The sequence below is a fragment of the Lissotriton vulgaris genome, unplaced genomic scaffold (genome assembly GCF_964263255.1).
Source record: "Lissotriton vulgaris unplaced genomic scaffold, aLisVul1.2 SCAFFOLD_428, whole genome shotgun sequence".
Lineage (NCBI taxonomy): Eukaryota > Metazoa > Chordata > Amphibia > Caudata > Salamandridae > Lissotriton > Lissotriton vulgaris.
Window position 1 is genome coordinate 1,052,629 of NW_028254502.1, and position 24,507 is coordinate 1,077,135.

General features: G+C 42.5%; 1 protein-coding gene across 2 annotated transcripts in view; it reads right to left on the reverse strand.

The window, feature by feature from the left end:
• Positions 1-1,558: 1,558 nt before the first annotated feature.
• Positions 1,559-24,507, reverse strand: part of LOC147659521 (uncharacterized) — an 83,406-nt gene continuing 60,457 nt past the window's right edge. For both annotated transcript variants that reach the window (XM_086951681.1, XM_086951680.1), the window contains exon 2: positions 1,559-6,944. In XM_086951681.1, coding sequence (XP_086807807.1) covers positions 3,157-6,921 — 3,765 coding nt within the window. In that variant the 5' untranslated portion in view covers positions 6,922-6,944 and the 3' untranslated portion in view covers positions 1,559-3,156. The remainder of the gene's footprint in view (positions 6,945-24,507) is intronic.

Sequence of the window (24,507 nt, forward strand, 5' to 3'; positions counted from 1 at the left end):
ACTAAAAGACTATTACGTTTATGGCGTGTCCTATATAAATGATCAGCAACAAAGTACTCCTAGATAATTGAACAAACAGGAAGCAACCTGGATGTTTGATACAGCAATCATTTAGAGAACTACAACATTCAGCACAAAAATTATTTACTATCAGTTTCAATCTAGACCTCGCAAGCTAGCACTAGAACAGCAAGTACAAGAAAAAAGTAAATGAGTAAAATGTTCTAGGTAGTGAGGTTTACCTAGGTTTACACCCCCATGTCCTCAGATAGATATTCTATCACCTGCAAGATTACTTTAGCATGTCTCAGGAGGCCACACAATGAGAATACATTCTAAGTCACTTCTGGCAGTAAAACGAAATGTTGTCCTTTTAACTCAACAATGTATTTTGGATTAAACATGATCAAATAGCCAGTAACCACTCTGCTCTAAAGTAAAGTATTCTTTGAGAAAGTGGACCATAGTCTCATCTTCTCATCCAAAATGTGTCTTTTCACAGCTGGCTTTATGTACATTACTAAAAGAACACACTGTGGGGCAGGTTTACTTACATTTCACACAAAGCAATGCAGCAAGGCAACTTGATGCGCTGCGTGAAAGGGAAACAGCAAAATGGTGCCATTTTGCAAAGATATGTGACAAAAAGGAGTTTGGCCCAGGCGGACAGAAGTGGGGTAAGGGCCCAAATACTTTGTAAAGAAGAAGGTAACCCACACTTCACTATGTTTTACACCATTCTGTTTTGGGTGAACAGATAAACAAAACTTAATATGTTTATCAAGGCGATTATTTGCGCCAATTTTATTTTTCAAATTTTGTGGAAAAGTTATACGTGTACAGAGAAATCACACTGTCATTTACATAATAACCAACCAAGTTTGAGGTGATTTTAACTACACAAAACATAAATTTAAACACATAAACAATATGAAAACAGTGAGAGAAAAAAGTTTTTTGTTTACAACAAGGTGAACATATATCATAAACGGGGGGAGGGAAAGATGTCAAATTGTTCTTTCAAAATTATCAACAAACGCAATTAAGCAAACATATTTCTAACCAAAAGCAATTATTGCCCAAGGAGCAGCCTTTAAGTGAATCTGCATGAAAACAAAATAACCTCTCGGAAACAATGTTTAAAAGGCTATAAATTCCCAAGTATTTTTTACGTATTTCCAAACTTAGGACGTCACTTAAAGGCTGCTCCTTGGGCAATAATTGCTTTTGGTTCGAAATATGTTTGCTTAGTTGCGTTTGTTGATAATTTTGAAAGAACAATTTGACATCTTTCCCTCCCCCCGTTTATGATATATGTTCACCTTGTTGTAAACAAAAAACTTTTTTCTCTCACTGTTTTCATATTGTTTATGTGTTTAAATTTATGTTTTGTGTAGTTAAAATCACCTCAAACTTGGTTGGTTATTATGTAAATGACAGTGTGATTTCTCTGTACACGTATAACTTTTCCACAAAATTTGAAAAATAAAATTGGCGCAAATAATCGCCTTGATAAACATATTAAGTTTTGTTTATCTGTTCACCCAAAACAGAATGGTGTAAAACATAGTGAAGTGTGGGTTACCTTCTTCTTTACAAAGTATTTTGCAAAGATATGCACATTCCTTTTGTCTCCTAGCACTGGTGCACTGTGTGCTGCCTAGCGCCTAAACAGGCACAATTGTGCCATGGTACCTGCAATATGCAGATTTTTTTTTTTGCTGGAAAGAACAACTACATGCACAAAAACAATCATTACATTTCTGTGCAAAAGGGAAATAATGGGGAGAAATAAATATATTTCTCTGTGCTGTACCTCACTGGGAAAGGAGTATCATTTTGAAGCATTGCCAGATTTTCAAGTCTTAGTAAGTCTGGAAATGGACTCAAATCCCTGGATGGATGCATGGGAACGCCCATGCTCCACTTATGGAACGTTTTCCCAAAGCACCAAAGCACCTTTGCTTTCGAAGCCACACAAAGGTGCTTTGCATAGCTTCGTAAATCCTAAATAAGGACTTACGTTGCCTTGTGACTAATTACATCATATAAGGACATCACAAGTTCCTACTAAATCTGGGCCCGGGTTTTCGAATATGATGAGTCCATCAAAGTCCATGGAGTAAATTTCTCACAAGATCGAAGAAGCTAATCATGCCTTACTGACAGGAACATCTCCCAAGTTAGGTTGAAGGACATCAACTTTGTTTGTCCACTTACAGGAGATTTGCAGGAACAATGCAAGGATTTTTACAATGTTAGACTGCCACAGGGCAAACCATATATCTAACTTGCATGGGCAAACTGTCACCTACTATGTGCAACAAATATTCTTGCTCTACAACCGCCTCTCTAAACAACCATCAAAAACATGGTTTCTCAGAACAAATCCTCCTTTTTTAGGTTTTATATGGAGGTGGTTGCAGCATTAATGGGAACCATACTGTATACTAAACTTACTTCAAGGGTTTGAGCTAGCCTTCTTCAGCCTTTGGCTTCTTTTGCTCCAGAAAAGTCAACCCTGGCTAGAGACAATGTCAGCCACATATTTGAGTATTTCAATCTCACAGTTTTTCTATTGGCTGTTTAGGGGTGTCTTTTGCCTCCATTAGTATGCATGAAGAAAATTGTTATAGTCAGTGAAAGTAGACTGGGAACGTGTCCTGATTAACGCGTCTGAAAAATGTATGCAATAGAAAGAAAGCAACCCTTTTTTCTGTACCATCCACTTTTTCAGATGATTTTCTCTGAGCTCAAATCCCAGGACAGCAGCAAACATTGGTAAGGACAACAGTTTCACATACAAATATCACATCAATTAGCAGTGCCAATGCTTCTTTCTCCATGGACATCAGCAGAGTATTCCTATGTAAAAGGCTCTCTTTTAGGCAGACACTGGTATATCTTCTGAAAAGGGAAAAGGCTAACAAGTCACCTGAAGAACATGGAATAGAAACATTTCAAAAAATTTTGGCGAGTGCTCATTAAAAGAAAATACATTTGTTTTTAGCCTTTGCCTCCTCATCTACATACATTTAGACCACACTTCCTCTGGAGTTTACTTTAGACTGTGACAGGACTTGTTGTTTGTCGCAATTTTCACTATCTACATAACAAGTGTTCAGATAGAGGACATATTTGTGTATTCCTTGCTTTTTAGTAGAGGTGCTGATGAAGATTTGATGGGATAGGTATATCTGTAGGTTCAGCCTTGACTGTTGGCAGAGGTGCAGATGGAGGACCTGGACTCAGTGTTCTGTTAGTCTCTTCCTTTACCGTAAGTGGAGGTGCCATGGGAGTAGCTAGGATAGGTGTCTTTGTAGTCTTTTCCTTTGCTGTTGGCAGAGGTGTCGAAGGAGGAGTTGGGAAAGGCGCCCTGATAGTTTCCTCCTTAGGTGCTGGTGGAGGGACCAATAAAGAAGTCTGAATAGTTGTCCTGGTAGTCTCCTCCTTGACTGTTAATGGAGGTCCCAAAAATGGAGACATGGGTGGTGTCTTGGAAGTCTCTTCCTTGACAGTTGGCAAAGGTGTTAATGGAGGAGTTGGGATGGGAGTCTTTATGGTTTCTTCCTTGACTGTTGGTGGCGAGACTGATAAAGGAGAAAGAGGAGGTGTCTTGATAGGCTGTTCCTTGCCTATTGCTGGAACCGCAGATGGGGGAGCGGAAATAGACAAAGTAGTAATCTCTTCCTTAATTGTTAGTGGTGATGCCGGAGGATACGTAGTAGCAGTAGACTTAAAGATAAATGTAGCAGCTTTTAGGACAACAGGCCGGGAAGTAACGTTAGGTGCCTCCAATATCTCCCTCTCCACATTCCTATTAACATTGTTTTTGGCTGTTACTTCAGAATAGATTTTACTTGTGGGCTGTTTTTTCTCCATTGTGCCCCACCTACCTCCATCCTCTTTTTCTAAATTGTCATACGCTTCTTTATTTACACTCTTGACCTTTGGTTTAGAAGCTGGTACATGTTGCATATTGAAGTTTTCAGGCAAGCTTCTCTCCATCTCAGAGTTATTGTCTTTAGGCTGGTGAGTACATCTCTGGTTGACCCGATGCTTTACAAGCTGCGACTTCTGACTAAACGTCTTTCCACACACACCACAGGCATAGGGTCTAGTGTGGACATTATAATGTGCTTGAAGTACTCGCTTTAGATGAAAGCTCTTACCACATATCTTGCAAGTAAATGGTTTCTCGATTGATGACTTAAGCTCATTATCAAGATCAGCACACATGTGTATTTTCTGGTGCGCTAAAAAATCTGATTTTAGACGATAGCTTTTATCACACTGAGTGCAGAAAAAACGTTTCTGGGGTCGTGTTAGGAGACCAGTCTTCGGGTTAATTTTACTATGTATTCTCTGGTGGCTTCGAAGATCTGACTTTAGGCTAAAGCTCTTATCACAATGTGCACAGTGAAACAGTCTCTGAGTTAGTGCTGAGTTTGTCTCATTCTTAGCATGTTGGTGGACTTTCTGATGATTTAAAAGGTCCGACTTCAGGATAAAACTCTCCTTACACTGTGTGCAAGAAAATGAACTCTGGGTCCTGCTGCCTACCTCAGGGATAGATTTTCTGTGAGTTCTCTGGTGATTTACAAATTTTAACTGTGAACTAAAGCTCTTGTCACACTGTGTGCAGGAAAACAATGTCTGAACTGGTGATATTTCCCTGTTATTGTTAGCATTTAGGTGTGTTGCCTCGTGATTAAAATGATCTGACCTTAGACTAAAGCTCTCTTTACGCTGCACACAGGAAACTGGATTTTGGCTTAGTGTAGGGGGACTCAGGTCAGCGGTTCTGTGGCTTCTTTGGTGACTTATAAACTTTGATTGCAGAGTAAAGCTCTTATCACACTTTGTGCAGGCAAAAAGTGTCTGGGCTGGTGTCAGTTCAATGTCAGGGTTAGCATTCGGGTGTGTTCTCTGGTGATTTAAAAGTTCTGAGGTTAGAAAAACATTTGTCTCGCACTGTGGGACAGACAGTGAACTCTGGATAAATGTTTTGATGCTTGTCTCAGGGATAGCTTTTCTGTGAGTTCTCTGGTGATTTATAAACTTTGACTGTAAACTAAATCTCTTGTCACACTGTGTACAAGAAAACAGTGTCTGAATTGGTGTCACCTCACTGTTAGGGGCAGATTTTGTGTGTGTTTTCTGGTGTTTGAAAAGTTGTGACCTTAGACTAAATTTCTGCTCACACTGGACACAGGAAAAGAGGTTCAGGCTTTGTGCAGAGTCACTGTTGGGGTTAGCGGGCCTATGGATTCTCTGGTGACTTATAAATTTTGACTGCAAACTAAAGCTCTTGTCACACTGTGTACAGGAAAACAGTTCCTGGGTTTCAGTCATTTCACAGTTAGGATCAGCATTCAAGTGTGTTCTCTGGTGATTTAAAAGTTCTGATCTTAGACTAAATTTCTGCTCACACTGCATGCAGGAAAATAACTTTTGGCTTGGAGTCGGGTCAATATCTGTGTCAAGGGGCCTATGGATTCTTTGGTGACTTATAAATTTTGATTGCAAACTGAAGCTCTTGTCACACTGTGTACAGGAAAACAGTGACTGTGTTTCATTCATTTCACTGTTAGGTTCAGCATTTGAGTGTGTTTTCTGGTGATTTAAAAGTTCTGACTTTAGACTAAATTCCTGCTCACACTGCGCACAGGAAAATAGTTTTTGCCTTGGTGACAGGTCACTGTCTGGGTCAGGTGGCCTATGGATTCTCTGGTGACTTATAAATTTTGACTGTAAACTAAAGTTCTTGTCACACTGTGTGCAGGAAAACAGTGTCTGAGCTGGTGCTATTTCATTATTAGGGCTAGCATTCAAATGTGTTCGCTGGTGATTTAAAAGGTCTGATTTTAGACGAAAGCCCTGCTCACACTGCATACAGGGAAACAGCTTTTGGATTACTGCCATTTCACTTCCAGGGTCATCGGGCATATGGATTCGCTGATGTCTTTTAAATTTTGATTGTAAACTAAATCTCTTGTTACACTGTGTACAGGAAAACCGTGCCTGAGTTTCAGTAATTTTACTGTTAAATTCACCATTCTTGTGTAGTGCCTGGTGATTTAAAAGTTGGGACTTTCGACTAAAGCTCTTTTCACAGTGGGTGCAAAAAAATGAACCTGGGTTTGGAGTTATGTCTTCTGTCTCGGGGATCTCTTTCCTATGGGTCCTCAGGTGATTTATAAATTTTGACTGTAAACTAAAGCTCTTGTCACATCGTGTACAAGAAAACTGTGTCTGGGATTCAGTAATTTCACTGTCATGATTAGCATTTGGGTGGGTTATCTGGTGATTTAAAAGTTCTGACATTAGACAAAAGCTGCGGTCACACTTTGTGCAGGAAAATGGTTTATAGGTTAGAGCCGGGTCACTCTCAGGATCAACGTGCCAGTGATCTCTCTGGTGACTAAGAAGATTGGACTTGAAGCTAAAACTCTCACCACACTGTGTGCAGATGAAACTTTTTTCGCTTTGTAGATTGTCTACGTGTGTTCTCTCATGCCGCTGGAAATTGCCCTTCTGATTGAAACTCTTTTCACAATACGAGCAGGTGTATGGTTTCTCTCCGGTGTGTATTCTCATGTGCAAAACTAGGCGGTTCTTCTGACAGAAGACCTTTTTACACTCAGTACATGGAAATGCCTGCTCGCCGGAGTGAACAAGCTGGTGGTGTCTTAGAAGCTTCCTCTTCGCACTAAAGCACTCGCCACAATCTGGACAGGAAAACTGCCTTTCCCCACCATGAGTCCTTTGATGATTCAACAGATGGGCCTTCAAAGTGAAGCTTTTGCCACACAATGTACAAGGAAATGGTTTATCTTCAGCGTGGATTTTCTTTTGCAACATACAATTTTCCATTTGAGCCTCATCGTCTGTGCACAGTTCTCCATCATTCTCTTTCATATTTCAAGTAATTTGTGGGTCAACTGCAAAATGAAAAACAGCAGAAATGTTACATTGTAACTCAATGTCAAAATGGGAACCATCATGAAGAGAATGATGAAAAACATACAAATTCAGGTTTAGATAGTGAAAAGGAAATTTTTGTATTGGCTTAAAACACAACTACAAATGTGGCTTACTAATCTTGGTTACATTCAGAAAGTGATTAGGCAAGCACATGTGAAACAGCCATCTTGTACTGGACTACGTGAGATTAGAAATGGAGCAAGACACCCTGAACATGCAATATCCAAAAGAAAATATCTAAGGCCAAACCAATGAAAGGCTAATTGAGACATTCCAATACTTGTAAACAATCTGGGTACTACTCCAACAGGGAAGTAATAGGACCGCCCATCAATGAACAAGTACATTAAGCAACAACAGCTCAAGCAAGGGCACATTGATAAAAAAATTCCACTGTTCTTGACATTTGCAAAGTGCGCAATTTACCACTGGTATGTGATCTCAGCGCTTTTAGTACTCTGGAAATGGCTTTACAAAGGTGACAAGACCGGAGTCTGGTTCAGGGTGTTGAGATGTGCTGTAAGAAGATGGGAGTCTGAGCAAACCTCTTTTAGGCAACTGTGTCAACTTTAATGACTTGTGAGTGTAAGTTCTTGGTCTTTTGTGAGACTGTAGGAGAGTGCCAAATACCTTATGGATCATCTTGTTCTGAACATATGTTCACTGTCTGACAGATTTATCTGTGTAAAAAGCTGGTGACAAATGCTATTAGGTGGCATTAAAGGCAATTCATTGCACATTTGACCTTTGTTGATGTATGTTTCGAGTTAAGTTTAAATGTGTTTTGGTGTTGAGTAGTGCGTGCTGTGTTGTGTCACACACCCACCAACATAGTATATTTATGCTGTTTCTATGTGAAACTTGCTGTATAGTTTGTACTGTTAGATGCTGTTCATGTGATTATAGATGTGTCTGTACAGCGATACCCAACTATATGGCATAATAGTGTTGTGTTGGTGTATGTGCAATCTCTATCTGCGATGCACTTTTGGGTTTCATATGTCTGACATACAAATGGGATTAAACATGTTGTTGTGAGCATAGTTATACCCCTCTATATGACGTAAACGTGCTACATGTGCAGCGTTGTGTTTCACATTCCCTGCTGAGAGCAATGCGAACAATCCACGCGTCATAGTGCTGAAATGAACGAGGTTATCATTTAGTTGTAAAAGTAATTGAAGAACAACCAAATATACTACTATCCCTTTCACAGGAGGAAAGTACATGGGGAAACATTCAATGAACAGCCAATTGGTCAGCCGGCAATGGAAAAAAAAATGTATGCATTACTCAAATTGTCCACTTCTCATAATGTGCATTTGGTAGCTATTCTTATTATGAAAAGTACAAAAAAGTGCACTAGTCACTTAAGCCCGCATTGTCCATCTTTGGTCAATGCAACGGGGTACAGCAAACACGTAATATAAATCTAAAACTGATTACCACCAAGGTTTTTTTCTCATGGAATATATGATGCTCTCGGTTCTTTACCCAGCACTTATGTTGCCCAAAAACCCCGTCAAAGATCTAAGGGCCAAATTTAGCAGTGAGGGCATCAGCATTCAACGGTAGGCAGTTTATCCATTTGACTTCAAATTTACTGAAATAACAATGATCAACTGCTTTTGTGGTTCTGCTGATGACAATACTCAGTGACCTGGTTGTGCAACACGCATAACTGTGATGACAGAAGATTTCTTTTATAACATTTTATTTTTGTAGTGATTGGAACAAAAAGGTCCCATTTTAGGTGTTATACTGTGATTGCAGTTTTCAGGAATTTGATAAAACAGGTTCAGCATTCACAGCACTGTTTTTACACTGGTATAAGAATAAGGGAAGCATGTGGTCACAACCCCTTCCTTTCCCCGGATATGTAACCTGAGGCACTAAAAGGCATGCTAATTGTAAGATACTGGGGTAATACTTCCAGTGTAGTCAGGTCACATATTTTCAAGACATTGGACTAGGTTGGAGCTCTTTGGCGATACACTTTCAATATTAAAACACAGCAAGGGAACACAATTTATACTAATAAAGGTTTTCATTTTTATTAAGCTTTTGTGCATGTTTGTCAAGTCGAGACTCATTCCTACAGTGAAAACTGGCAACAATGATATTAAAGTAATAGACTACATTCGCACAGAATTGAAATCATATTTTCACTGCACAACACTTATTAGTTGGGTGGCAAGTCCCTTTTACCAGGAGTCCCTCTTCCCACCCTCCGTCCTTAGAGGGACTCATTATAGGTATCTTTGTTCCACGGGAGAGAGAATCACAACTTTGAACATGGCAGTGGTGTGCTACAGCTCAGCTTCCACTTGCAGTCAACATTCATTTTGAGTCTGCACGGCAACCTTTATTAAAACATCATTCAACAACCGACTTCTCTTTCCATTGAAATAATACACGAGGGGCAGAAACGAGACTGAAGGTCAAGCACATGCGAATGAATCCACGACCCCTCAAGCCCCACTAGTCTTGGGGGCTCATTGAGGGCATTTCATTCGGCTGAAGCTCCTAGAACAAAACAGGCACTGACAAAGCCAATAGGTCTCGTCTATGCAGGAGCAACTGGCTTTGGTAATGTGTTGTAGCCATATACACCAGTGTGGCAGCTGTTCAGCACAGCTAATAGTTAGTGGTGTGGGGTGGACTGATGTAGACTGGAGAGGGGAAGATTGGGGTAAAGTGGAGTAAGGCAGATTGAGGTAGAGTGGGGTATACTGTAGTGAAGTAAAGTGTGGTAGATTGGAGTTGCATGGGGTAGGATGGAGTTGAGTGGGGTGGAGTAGATGGTCGTTAGCTAGATTGGAGAGGGGGAGTGGGGTGGAGTGGGGCAGATTGGAATGGGGTAGACTGGGACAGATTGGATTGGAGTGCACTAGATTGGAGTTGGGACTGAGGCAAATTAGAGAGGAGTGGGGTAGATTAGAGTGGGTTGGGGTAGATTTGAGTGAGGTACAGTAAAATGGAGTAGATTGGGGTAGAGTGGAGCAGGGTACATTGGAGTGGAGTGGGTGGATTGGGCTACAGTGGAATGGAGTCAGGTAAAGTGGGGTAAATTGGGTGGATTGGTGTGGTAGATTGGAATGGAGTGGGGTAGATTAATTTAAAGTGGGTGGACTGGGGTAGAATGGTGTAGATTGGAGTGGGTTAGATTATAAATGGAGTTGAGTGGGGCAAATTAGGGTGGAATGGAGTGGGATAGTATGGAGTGGTAGAGTGAAGTTGGGTAGAATGGAGTGGGGTAGATTTGAGTGAGGTAGATTGGAGGGGTAGAGTGAAGTCGGGTAGATTGGGCTTGAGTGGGGTAGACTGGAGTAGAATTGAGTAGATTGCAGGGGCAGCTCCTCCGCTAAGGTGGAGGAGCGTCGCCCTACTGTTTTAAAGCTGTGCAAAGTAAAAATAAAATGAAAATAACGTAACGTCCATTATTATCATTTTATTTTTAGTACTGCAGTTGCACTGTAGTGCAGCCAGGTTCAGGGCTGGGAGGCCTCCCCTGACGTCGAGGACGGAAGAGGAGTAGTGGCTGCACCTTAAGTGCAGATGAAAAACAGTCATGAGCACCTTGCATTTTCTCCACAGGGTGTATTATGCAGCCGTAGTAGAGAACATGATCAGCCTCCATGTCCCCGTCTGAGCGCCGAGTCACCGCGCTCAGACCAATCACAACGCTGCTTAACTCAGCGTTGTGAGGGGTCAGGGGAGAAAGGGAGCTTCCTGGTTCCTGCTCCGAGGAGAGGTGGCGGCTGGCAACAGCAATCACCAGGTAAGTTTGCTTTGCTCTCTTAATTTTTTCCTACCTTCCTCCCACCCTCCCCTGACACTGTTCCCTACCAGCCACCACTGGTAGACTGGAGTGGGGCAGATTGGAGTGGCATGGGTTAGACTGGGGTGGACTAGGGAAGATTGGAGTAGGGTGGATTGGGGTAGACTGGAGTGGGTTCATTGGAGTGCAGTTGAGTTGATTCGGCTAGAGTGGCGGGTAGAGTTGAGTGTAGTGGGGTAGACTGGAGTGGAGTGTTCTAGATTGGTATAGAGTGGAGTGTGGTAGGTTGGGATAGATTGGAATGGGGTAGACTGGGGTGGGGTAGATTGGGATAGGGAGATTGGAGTGGAGTACACAAGGGTGGGGTAGATTGGGGTTGAGTGGGTTAGATTGGAGTTGTGTAGGGTAGAGTGGGGTAGATTGGAGTTGGGGAGATTGGAGTGGGTAAATTGTGGGGCAGTGGAATGGAATAGACTGGGTCAGAGTGGAGTGGGATAGACTGTGGTAAATTGGAGGGGGTAGATTGTGGCAGTCTTGAGTGGCGTCGATTGGGATAGATTGGAGTAGGGTGGGGTAGATTGGAGACGATTTGAGTGGGGTTGATTGGAATGGGGTAGGTAGGAGCAGGGTAGATTGAATGGGGTAGATTGGGGTGGAGTCAGTAGAATGGGGTAGATTGGAATAGAGTGGGTTAGACTGGGGTAGATCGGAGTGGATGAGGCAGAATGTAGTGGAGTGGGGTAGATTGGAGTTGGTTAGACTAGGGTGCACTGGGGTAGCTTGTGGTATATTGTGTGGATTGGGGTAGATGGTGTGGGGTAGATTGGAGTAGAGTGGAATGGATTGCGGTGGATTGGAGTGGGAAAGGGTAGATTGGAGTGGGATAGATTGGGGTAGATGAGTGGAGTGGGGTTGATTGGAGTGAAGTGGGGTAGATTGGGGTAGCTTAGAGTGGACGGGCTTAGAGTAGAGTGGAGAGGCATAGAGAGTCTTGCAGTGGCAAGCCGTAGAGCTGAGTGGAGCGTCTTAGTATGGAGAGGCATGTCCTAGAGTGGAGTGCAGTGTCGTAGAATGCAGTGGTATAGAGTGGAGGGGCACAGAGTGTCAGAGTGGAGTGGCATACAGTGGAGTAGTGTTGTACAGTGAACTGGTGTAGAGTGGGGTACTGCGGAGTATGCATGGTGTGGTAGCGCACTGCCAATACAGTAACCCATTTTTAATTTAAATGACTATTACATGTGCACAGACAAACATTTACTGCACACAAATGATAATGTGTGAAAATGTCATCACCTAGTGCACTGATGTGTTGGTACTGTATTCAAATATTTGTTTCCACCACGCTTCAGAATTACAAAAAATAAACTTAATTTGTACTTAATTCTGATATATTCTGAGCATAGAAAAGTTCTGTTTTGTGCTAGATAGAAGCCTTTTGTTTTACTAGCAATATCATATAAATTCTCTCACTTTAAAGTCATAGAAAGAAAAGAAAACATCAAGCTCTCTCTAAAGACAAAGCATGATATTTGATCTCTGTCTTTCAATGCACAACAAATGTGGCAAGACAAGAACAAAGTTTTAAGGCCTGTCTATAGAAAATTAGCACTTGGAAGGCTACAGCAGTAAACAAGAGATGCTGCACCGGAAAGACAAACTCAAGCAAGACAGCCTAAAACAAATCAGCCCAGTGAACAGAAAGCAAGCAAATGTAAGTTACAAAGCCAATGGTCAGCATTAGGCAGAATGCATTCCCAGAGAAGCTTTCAGAATGCCCACAAAAAGCCATTGCCAAACAAGACAGCGCAGAGAACTGGTGACAGTGGTCTAAAGCTAATCACTTCAGACTACAAAGAATACTTCTATTGGTCCCGGTGTCACTTTTTCTGGAAGTTTGGAGAGCCCAAGCAGTGGCTGCCACAGTATATGGTTCTGAACTTTGGGGTCATATTCATGTAGAGCCTTTGGGAGTCGCTGAGAATAAATTTTTGAGGGCTGCGTTAAAACTTCCCCAACGTACAACTATAGTCCTTTTTAAAATAGATCTTGATATGCAACTAATTACTGCCAAAGTCAGGCCCAACCCCATTTGGCATTGGCTGAGGATATGGATAACCGACAAGCTGAAACCATATAGGATAGTGCTCAAGGACATCCTTGGTATTTAAGAAAGAGTAGTGTCACTACCATGGCTGGAGAACATTAAACAGGCCCTACATTATCTGGGTCTACCTTTTGGAAACATCCTACATCATCACTTCTTCTTCCATTACATTGGTGAAGCTGGTCTTTTGGAAAATGAAAGGATGAAAATAACTCAATCATTGTATCACTGTAGATTGACTGACCATTTCTCAGAGCTACAGCTTGCACCGAAATATGAGATGTTCCTCGAGTAAATTGCCCCCTCGAGTAAATTTCCCCCTTCCACCATTTACATTTACATAAGATTCAGACTGGGAACTTTACAGCTTGCAACCTTCACTGGTAAATGGAGGCACCCACTAGCAGGTTGCGTGCTATACCCTGCGTGCAGGGAGACTGATGAACATCTCTTATTCTTCTACCCATTGTACGCAAGACAACGTAGGCCATGGCCTGTGCTCTTTTGCAGACCACTGGGAATTCAGTAATATAAAATGGCTCTGAGAATTTGTAGGTCTGATACTAGGCCGGTTATTGTTTTTTTCCATTTCTAAATATCTTGAATCAACATGGCCAATTCGTACCAAGACTGTATCCAAAGTGGCATCTAACTGTAACTGTGTCTGAAGTTCAGAGTAGTCTTGAATGCAGGCCTCTGTTACTGTTCCAGTTATTAACACTTACTGTACTTGATTATTCTAATATTGTGGGGACCACTATTATTATTTCTGGCGACAGCTCTCCACTATTGTTGATGCTCTTTTTAGTTAAAAGACGGAAAAAATGTGTTGTATTAATTCGTACTTTTCAACACACTAAAGTATTTTATTACATTTGTACTGTATGCAAGATTTTTATGTAAAATGTTTATAATTGCATTTCTATCGAAGTCTTTTTGGTCCTAAATCTTAGTTGCTTGAAACGTTGCTTAGTAGGAATAAATTAAAACTATAATGTTTACTGTGCTGATGTTGCTTTTAAAGTCGTTAACCGAAATTAGGGGCCAGATGCACAATCGTTCTTAGCAGTCACAAACGGAAAATCTGGACGTTTGCGATCGCTTAAAGGGTTGTATGTACAAACCCTATGCCAGTCGGAAACCTAAAACCGACTTGCAAAATAGGGTTTGTGAGTTGCTATTGGGAAGATGTTGGAAATGGCCCTTTTTGCAGGGTTAGCCCCAAACTTTTCGCTTTTTCCTCCTATTTTTCCCTGACCTGTGTGTGTTGGTTTTAGGACTCTGGGCACTTTACCACTGCTAAAGTGCATATGCTCTCTGTGTAAATTGTGTTATGGATTAGTGTTTCCATGATTGGATATTTGATTTACCTGTTAGCCCCTAGTAAAGTGCACTGCATGTGCCGGGGCCTGTGAATCGAATGCTACACGGGGGCCTGCAGCACTGGTTGAGCCACCCCGTGAGTAGCCCTGAAAACAGTAACTCAGACCTGCTATTGAAGAGTCTGCGCGCAGTTGGTAACTGCCATGTAGACATGGCCAGTGCACACACTGGCCAGTCCCTGACCTTCCCTTTTCTTACATGTTAGACACCCCTAAGGTAGGCCCAAGGTACCCCTGTGGGCAAGGTGCAGTGTACGTGAAAGGTAGGACATGCCCTGGTGTGTGTGACATGTCCTAATAGTGAAATACAGCCAATTTCGTTTTTCACTATTGCAAGGCTACCAGTTCCCCATAGGATAGAATGGGAGGTTTGTTTATAACATCTTCTAAACATAACTGGCCCCGGGAATTCGGTAAGAAAATAGAATTTGGTATGCCTGAACTCAGAATCTAAAGATGCACCTTTTAGTGAAGGTGATTTTTACATTCTGTGTTTGAAAATACCACTTTTAGTAAGTGGGCATTTTCTTGCTCAGTCATACCGTATGCCTCTGCTGGAATGTGGATTGCCTGTATGGGTTTTGGAAGACTGAAGGCTGGGGAGCCAGAGGAGCTCCAGATGGCCTAGTTAGGTCAGGAAAGGACTGATTAGACCTGAGCTGTGATGGAGGGGAAGAGATTTCCTTGCACCTCAAAGGGCCTGGTCTGCCTCTGACAATGCCGTCTTCACCTCCTGCTAGGAAATTACACCAGAGAAGGCAGAACTGGTTCTGGCCGGGCACAGAGATCCTCTGCCTAAAAGATCAAAGGATTTTTAGATACAAATGCTGGGTCCCAGACCCCTGAACTTTAGAACTCATCTGGATCAAGAAGACTGCCAAGAAGGAGAGCCAGAGAAACTGCGAAAAAGAACGACTGCTTTGCTGGGTGCTTTGCTGGGCTGACCTGCAGTGGCTGCTGCCGTCTTTGGCAGTGAAAGGCCTGGACTGGACTTTCTGCAACCTAATTTGTGAGTCTCTCCAAGGGCTTGAGGTAGAGCTTGGCCCCTGTTCACAAAGTCTCAGGAACAGCTAAGACTTCAAGTTCTTCGACCCGCAGCACTGGGGACTGTGTGTTTTGTGCTGCAACCCGAAGAACACCAACTCGTCTACGACACTCCGTGTCCTGAAGGCACTGCAGAGGGCATCGCACCGCAACCCTGGTGTCACCGACGCCGCCTGTTGACGCCGCCGCCACCGAGCCGCTGTTTGCACCGCGACCTGTGGGCACCACACTCCGCACCGCCCGCATCATGCGAAGCTTTGGCCCCGCAGAGAGCACCGCCGCAACGCGACCCTGGTCTCACTGACAACGTCTGTTGATGCCGCCAACGACCCGCTGCTTGCACCACTACCTGTGGGCACCGCACTCCGCACCTTCTTGCTTCACGAGGACGCCTTGGCCAGCCTGACGCCGCCACTTCCTGCCAAAATCAATGCCACTGCTTGCACCGTGGTTCAAGGGCACCGCTCATAAGTTTCACAATGCACCGCCCTCATCCCGAAACTGCAGCCTTTTCCTACAGACACCATTGACGCCAATTTGTCAGCCGACTACAGCGCTTCAGCAGCGACAGCGCCGCTGCTTGCACCATGGCCTGCTAGCACCGTGACGAGCACCAGCTCCATCTCGCACTGCGACCCTGGTCTCACTGACAACGCCATCTGATGCCGCCACCGGGCCGCTGCTCACACCGCGACCTGGGAGCACCACAGCGCTCGACACCTGTTGGCGCCAGCACTCCGGATCCCATCAGAAAGGAGCTCGAGCTGCAACGTGCGTGACTTCAAGGGCCCAATTGCCCTGCATCTCTGAAAGGTACTGTTTGAGGGTCTTTCCGACTCAGTAGTTGGCCTGTGACCCCGCGGTCAGCCAGAACTGTTTTTGGATTTGTTGTTCACGTTGCTGGGATAGCCCGGGACGGAGCTATCGTCATCAAGGAACTATTTTTAAAAGCATATTTTGATAACTGAAGATTTTAAAGTATAGTATTGTGGAATTTTATCGTATTTGGTCTTGTCTTAAGTGTATAAAAATTAGATCGTTTTCTAAACTGGTGTGGTGTCCTTATATAGTGTGTACACTGTTGCTTATGTGCAAATGCTTTACACACTGCCTCTAAGATAAGCCTGGCGCTCGTGCCAAGCTACCAAGGGGGGAGCAGCGGTTAGTTTAGAAGTGTAACTCCCTTATCCTAACTAGAGTGGTGGTTTCTGCCTTGCTTTAGCACAAGTTTCAGCTAGCCAGATATCCCATTTCTAACAGAAGGGACATGCCAAGGGCGTCCCTTCCTAATAGTGACTCGCAGGGGAATGTACGATTGTTTTGCGACTGCATTTGCGGTGGTAAATAATCACAATTTACCACCTACTTCAAGTAGGTGGTAAGCCAGTCACAAACGAGAAGGTGTCCCCAGGGGACCCCTTCCCCTTTGTGAATATATGCGCAAATATTTTTTAAGCGCAGGCAGTGGTCCCAGGGACCACTGCATTCCCTTAAAAAATTAAAAGAAAGCTTTGCATTTTATTCTTTTAAATGCATCCCATTTTCAATTAAGGAAAAAGTCTGCATTTGAACAAAAAAAAAGTTGCTTTATTTAAAAAGCAAACACAGACATGGTGGTCTGCTATCCACAGCAGGCCACCATCCTCGCGATTGTAGCCCATTCCCAATGGGTCACAAATTGCTACCTACCTACCTCATGAATATTAATGAGGTAGCTCATTTGCGACCCCATTGGCAATCACTAAATGTGTCTGAGACACAGTGGTACATTTCAATTTGCGAGACGCATAAAATCGCAATGTTCGACCCTCAATACACAGAATGGTCGTACATCTGGCCCAAAGTGTTTTAAGATTGAGTGCCTGACTACAAGGGTATGTTTCTTTTTAGTCCTCTTTGGAAAGGAGAGGATTTGGAAGAGAAATGCTACGACTGTATGCCTTTTTAAAATATCAAGTTAATTAAATTGGATTCAACAGTACTAAGCATTTTTGGAAACCTGTATTAGGTTGTGTTATAGAACTGCCTCATTTGGAGACTCACTTGCTCACCCTTCTCATTTATGTGTAACATTCTTCCATAAAGAAAGCTAAATGATTTTCTGGGAGTCAGTTCAAGTACATTTTCCATGTTATTTCTTCTGATTCCTTGGCCACTATGTGACAGGCTATGTGGAAAAGACCAAAATAGCCCTTTGCCAACAAACAGTGCATCCAGACCTGTATGATGCACCTTCACTCTGTTGGTGTATCGTTTACTGTGGAGCTGTGGCGATCTAGGCAGGGATCCAGCAGACATGTGTCTTACATGATGCTATTTATTATGTGATGTTTAATGTACTGGCAATGGCATAGTAGACTTATAAGGTCTTGTGGTAGCTGAGCTACGCAGGTGGCCATTTTTACTTATACCAAGGCCACCACCATTCAATTCAGGTTCTAATGTGCCCGACTAAAAATTGTGTTAGGGTACAGTTTTTAGTTTTAGCTAAAAAATGACATGGCCTCCAAAGGAGCCAAGAAGAATGGTAACATGGGAGGCAAACAGATGTTGTCACTTATGCTCATTAGATGTGAACCATGAAGACTACCTCCACATTGAAGTGAGCATTGGCATCACGGGCACCACTAGTGAGTCACTGCACCTTCGTTGCTGCCAGTCATAATTTTTCCAAAAGGCAATTGTAATCCAAATGTATCCATCTGCGGCATATATCATTGGTTGTAAGCAGCATTCGGGTGGTAGATAACTCCTGCTTGTACTTTGTCTTCCTCCATGTTGTTACCCGAGTACAACGAAGCAAAGAATTTTACCGCTAAATAGTCTGCAAGGCATTAGTCTTGTTAAGTAAACTGGCGCAGGACTTTGGGGAGGGGTTGAAGCATATGCATGGTACATTATCATCTGACATTTTAAGTCATGTGTAAACCATCATGTTTAATTTTTGTTAACATATCCATTTGTAAAGTATGAAAGGAATAAGAAAAATCTTACAATATTCAACTGCAATAAATGTCCTGATTTAAGACTTTCTATAGACTAGCTTTACAAACACTACCTAAAAAAAGCCTGAGTGCGTGTTCAAAAAAGGTAGTGTTCATTTTGTTTGTTTTTCTGACTTCCAACGTAGATATACCATAACGTACATACACATCACTAAAATGACAATATACAATTTCAAGTTCAAAGTTTAATTTGTTTGGACAGTCTTTAAAACATAAAATATGCATAATTGGAAGATAGTACTCCCCCTCCACAGGAAACCTCGCACCCCCTTCAACTCCGCCCCAGCAACTACCCTCGGACCCCGACTCTGCTCTGCTCAACGCAAAACGTTCTACAATTAACTCTAATACTTCTAACTTCCAGTCTGCTGTATACATCCTCCAACCATAGAACAGAAACACAGAATTTCTAGGCCAAAATTGCTTTAAAGAACTTTGCAAGAGCGCAAGCAATGTTGACAAATTCCATGTTTGTCAAAAGTGCCAGTGCATCATCCCGATACAATACATTGTTTTTTTTTTAAATGGTTGTAAAAATACACAATCCTATAAAAAGGCAAGCAATCTAATAAATGATGAACATTAAAATGGTAAAATCCTAAGTCGCACGTACAGATATTCTCGGCAATCACAATTACGTTAAACTTTTCCAATCTTAAATAACGCACATTCAAGGCAAGCCAGAATTTCATAAGTAATAAGTGTAACTGGGCATTGGGCAAATCAGCAATATATGCGAATACCCTCTAATTACCCCAGGAATCAAACGTATAATTTGCTATCTGTTTGCTCCTTACATACCTACGTCAGACAATCTTGACTCTTTTTTGGAAGCTCTTTTCAAGGCAACTTTTGTAAGCAGAATAGGCCTCTGCCAATTTGAACTGTTCCAAATTTAAAGCAGACACAATTTTCCCTAATCTATTCTTAGCATGCACCGCCCATCATCAGTCACTCTTTACAATTTTCTTAGCACACAGCCACAATACCTTTAGTGCCTCCGAGGTCCAAATTTTATCCCCAAACCTCAGGGTTGATTTATAGGCCAAGAAATTCCAAGCCTGTAAATCCCCTTCCAATGTTATCACCTAAACCATCGAACTGTTGGCCAGGCCAAACAGTTTTTTCAAACATTTGCCCTCCCTCTTCTCCCAACTTGTCTCAGAGCTTAAGGCCACTATCTCCCCCCATACAAACATTCAGAGGGCACCATTGCACTATAAGCAGCTAAAAGCGGAGACCACGAGGGACCACCAAATAGGTTCTTAAAACAACCATTCCCCCTGTAGTTAAGACTTCCCCTATCTCCACAGTTTCTTTATATAGGGAACAATTCAGTTTCTTGGTTGATGACATTCCTAGATATTTATACGATGTAACCACCTCCACCTTCCTATCCCCTAATGACCGTTAAAACAAGAAAAAAAATCCCAAACATAATAATTTTAGGTTTTTTCCAGTTGACCAGTTTATTTGCCTCACAATAGTTAATAAATCTAAGCAATTTTCGCTGAAGGTCTACTTGGATCAAATGTAAAATGGGCAGGATCATCTAAGTGAAGTATGTCAATCCCCCAGTTTTGGCAAGAAGGATTTGGTATTGGCTAAGATACTTGGGAGTTGGGAGACCTGCAAGAAACAAAAAAAACAGTGTAGGGGCCAAAAGACATCCCTACCTCAGCCCATTATCTAAGGGGATTGTTTTTGAAAAGGCACGGTTTAGGTAGAGCTCTACCTGGGCCTAATTCCGTAAATGAAGTTCCTGGAGTATTGCTAATAAACTAGGGGGGGGGGGGGATAGAAAGTTGACTCAACTTTTTCCACAAGATACAACGATCCATTAAATCAAATGCATAAAGAATATCAACAAAACCGCAAAACAAATTCCTTGATGATTCAATCGCTTTTTTATCCAGAGCCCACAAACTGAACCAGTGAACGAGTATTAAGTGCCCTTGCTCGAAGCCCCCCTAGTCCATAGGGACAATATCATTACCCTAATTCCAGTTCTTCAAGGAGATGGGTATTACCTTTGAGTAAAGTTTAGCACATACGTCAAGGGGGCTTATCAAGCGGAAGTTACACAGGTAATTTGTCTCTCGTTTTTAATGTATTGGTTTAATGATTGCAACTTTCTAACTTGGAGGAGATACACCTGTCTTTGTTATAAGTATAAATTCTTTGGAATAGAAGGACATCCACCAAACAGGATTCGACTTTATTACATGCCAGCAGATTATCAGTACCGGCAGCTTTAGTTGACTGTAGGAAAGCTATACGTTTTACATACAAGCATTTGCAATGCAATAGGTCTCGCAATAGCGTGATTTGAGCTATTGGCATTGTAAATGATAATAATTTTAACTTAAGTGTTTACAAAACTTGCAAAAACAAATGGCATTGTCATTTACAGTACCAATAGGCCAAAGCTTCTAAAATGTGAGACCTATTGCATTGCAAATGCTTGATATCTCCTGCCACCTTTCACTGCACATATGCGATTGTTTCAGGAAATACGTGAGACTACGGGGTGGCATGTAAATGTTAAAATGTGACTTTATATGCATGTGTATCTCTATATATACATAGATATATATACACACGCGCATACACTTCACGATTACCCTCTGCAGGAAGCCCCAATTGGTTTTATCTGTGGCACCCGCCCAAAAAATGCAATGTCTAAGAGGCATTATCCCTAGTAGAGACAGTGCAAGTAGTCTATAATACCAGTGACCAAAGTATATTCGTAGCAGCTGGTATTCGCCTATTACCTGTGGGATGTTACACATGGGTCACCCCCACAGAGATGTTAAAATTATACTTTTAATTTCTTTTAGAGAATGAGTGAAAATTAGGCTGCAGGCCCTTTAGGGACCTGTATGCAGACACTATCATCACTACAGAGGTCTACGCACATAAAGGGGATGGTTAATAAAGGCAAAGAGTTTAGCATTTTCTTCTGCGCACATGCACAGGGGACATTTATCTATGGACACGTATCTATGCCCTGAGGTTACAACTGCCCTTTAAACTGATCTGAATTCCTGATTCCTGTCGTCTGTGCGAGGTGCTGGCTATTGTTCCTGGTCCCGAAATTGTTTTGTGAGTATCAGCAGGTAAAGGCACTGTGGGTGTCCTAGAGTGTGAGTGAACGAGAACCAAAATGGTGCATGTTGGGATTTGTATTTCAAGAGAGCGAGTGATGTCATTAGCAGGTCTAAATTATAGTCTATGTTATATGTAACATTGATTTGTTGATTGTAGGGACTGTGCGCATTAATATTAAGCATCGGAGCAGTTTATTTCATGCAAAAATAGTGTAAAGTAGAAATGCAGCACCCGTCTTTATCAGTCATGACGAAATCAACATCCTATTTCTCCAAACAAATCTCCCTTTTCTACTGCAAACCTTATTATTCTTTAACAGAAAAACATATACAAAGAATTGACGTTTCCCTAGTGCAACGCGAGTAGCTTGTCCACTACAATCTTTCACTTTGCTGTTTCTTTTTTGTTCGTATATATTTATTATTTATTTACAGGCAAGGTTTTTCCCTGGGAGAGAAGCCAAGCATATAGAGAAATCCTTAAGATGCTGTAAATCCGCTGAGGTATAAAATGGAAAGTGCTTAGCCTGCCTGTACGGAAATATCTCACGGCGCAGCGGAGGAAGTCAGGGACGCCGGGCACTGTAAATCTCAGGGAGGGAGTTTAGCTTGTTTGTTTACACCTTGATGATGATCTAAAGAGAAGGCCAGTGTGATAGAGGGGGAATCTGCGAGTGCGCCACTGTCCCTCCCACTCGCCACACACCCCCCAGCAGATCACCAAATCAAAACGATAATTCCACCCCCTCCCTCAGTTCTCCCCCACCGCCACTGTGAGCAGATCCGATGCTTTTCGCAAACATTTACAAACAAGCTGGCTCCGTGGAGCCGTCGAGGGAAAGTGAAAGTGCACGATGCGCTCGCTGCCAGCCTCCGGGGACAAGAGATGCGCACGCGTGGACAGCGCGTGCACATCTCCTGTCCACGCGTGCCACCTCCTGTCTCCCTTCGCAGACCAAAGCCACAGCAATAGAGCCTTCGCTAGCGAAGCAGCTGCGCTGCATTCGTAGCGAGACCTAAAAATTGTACTGACACTCTCTCCAAGGACGTCTCTCCTATAAAGGGCCAGGCTCCTTTCCCAGTTACATCTCTAGCTTTATAAATATCACTTGGGTAGGTCACCCGGCGTTTTCAAGAACCATACACCTTATAGGGGGGCTGACCTTGTACAGCCTTCCTGAACTAGCCTCCATAATGTGTTCAAATCCTTCTCCTGAAGAGTGCAAATCATTTAGTCCCAGTTCGACTTATAATAAGCCTGCTTCTTGGCCCTGATCATGCATCATATTCCTTTCTTATACAAAATATATTGAGTCCCCCGCTACACAGGTTATTTTTCCAAAGCCAGGGAGAAGAGGGCAAATAACAAGCAGTACAAAAAATACTCCCTCACGACATAAATAATATTACTTCCAATTTCAAAATACATTTCACTATGGGCTACTGAACCAGAAGAACAATAACATATTACAACATATTCATAAAGACTTTTTATTTATTTTTACTATGGATTAGTTCATTTGGAATATTTGTATAAAAAATACATGTTCATATTATTTACAAAAAAATTTCTGGTACAAACAAGTTTTCTACAGTCATAATCTATTCACTCCCAGATAGAGAACAAACCCACACATACCACTCACACACATAATACAATACATTCATAACTCATACTCCTTTCTTATACAGTTGTTGCCATCTCTCCCAGACGTCCTGCATAACAAGTTGTTCGCCCTTACTGGTGGGGGGGGGGGGGGGGGGGGGGGAGGGGGGCTCAAACGTTTAACTACCTTGGAGATTGTTTTAGAATACCAGATCAGTGTTTTTGGGCCGAAATCCTCAACCAGGCCCGTATCTTGAAGTTGCAATAAGAGGGACATACATCTGTCAACGATTCTTGTCGACAAACGTTTAGACAATGATCCTTCCATGAGAATCACCCATTCTCTCAAAACAGGAACCCCGTAAAATATCATCTTTAAGGCACAATGATCACTGCCCCTTATGTTTTGGATCACAAATCCTGCACAGGTCTTGAAAAACCATGCCTGTATAAACATGTAGTCAATTGGACATCTATGATTGCCATACACATACGTTTGGTGTGCCCAGAATATCCACCCTGAACCGACCATTTAGGCTAACAAAGTCTAACTAAGAGAGAAATTTTACTAACTGTAGATCATACTTTGTTTGAGTGCATTCTGGGAAACTTGCGTTTTGGATGCCATAACTCAAGAATGTTGCTGCCGCCACACCAACCCCAACCTGGACACGTGCTAGCAGATAGCTGAAATACCCTACTAGGATAATCGGAGGGGCTCCTGGGAGTTCTGACAAGGCTAACAAATCTGCCTGGGAAGAGTATCTCATATCCTTCCATGAGTCCCATAGGTTTATATACACATTAATAACTACCAGCTTATTAATTAACGAACATCCATCAGACAAATTTAGCAGCAAGGACCCAGTCACAAGTTATTGGTATTTCTCTGGCTCCTTTGCTGCACTTGGTAAAGGCCAGGGTCATCAACCCAGCTTTTGAGCACCATCGCCACCCTTTGGTTGCCCTTTTAACAAATGGATTAAGCGAATCAGATCAGATCGTTCACCCGCCAACCAATGAACATTCCACAAAAAGACTCCCAGGTTGTCGGGTGAGGCAACTACCTAATCTACCTGCCACCCCCACCCGTTCCACCCCAGGAGGAGGCACTCTCCCTGTCCACGCTTAGATCCACAAGCCTAACGGCTAGGGCGCTCGACCTCGGAATCTGGATTTGAGTCTCGGTAACAACGCCAAACATCCTGTGATTCTGGGCAAATCACTTAATCTCCCCGTGCCTAACAAAAAAAATGAATGTGTGTCCTACGTAACTGGTGCTATGTAAAGTGCTTTGATACCCGATTGGGTTCGGGTCAAGTTCGCACTATATATTTCACAGGGAGATTGAGCCAACAACTTCATCATATGGATTGGCAGCGACAGTTATCTCCAAGGTACCACAATTATAGCCCACAATGCCAATGTACAATCTAAAATTAAAGGTTAATTAACTTACTTTCATCTGCAGATATGCCCAAGAGAAAA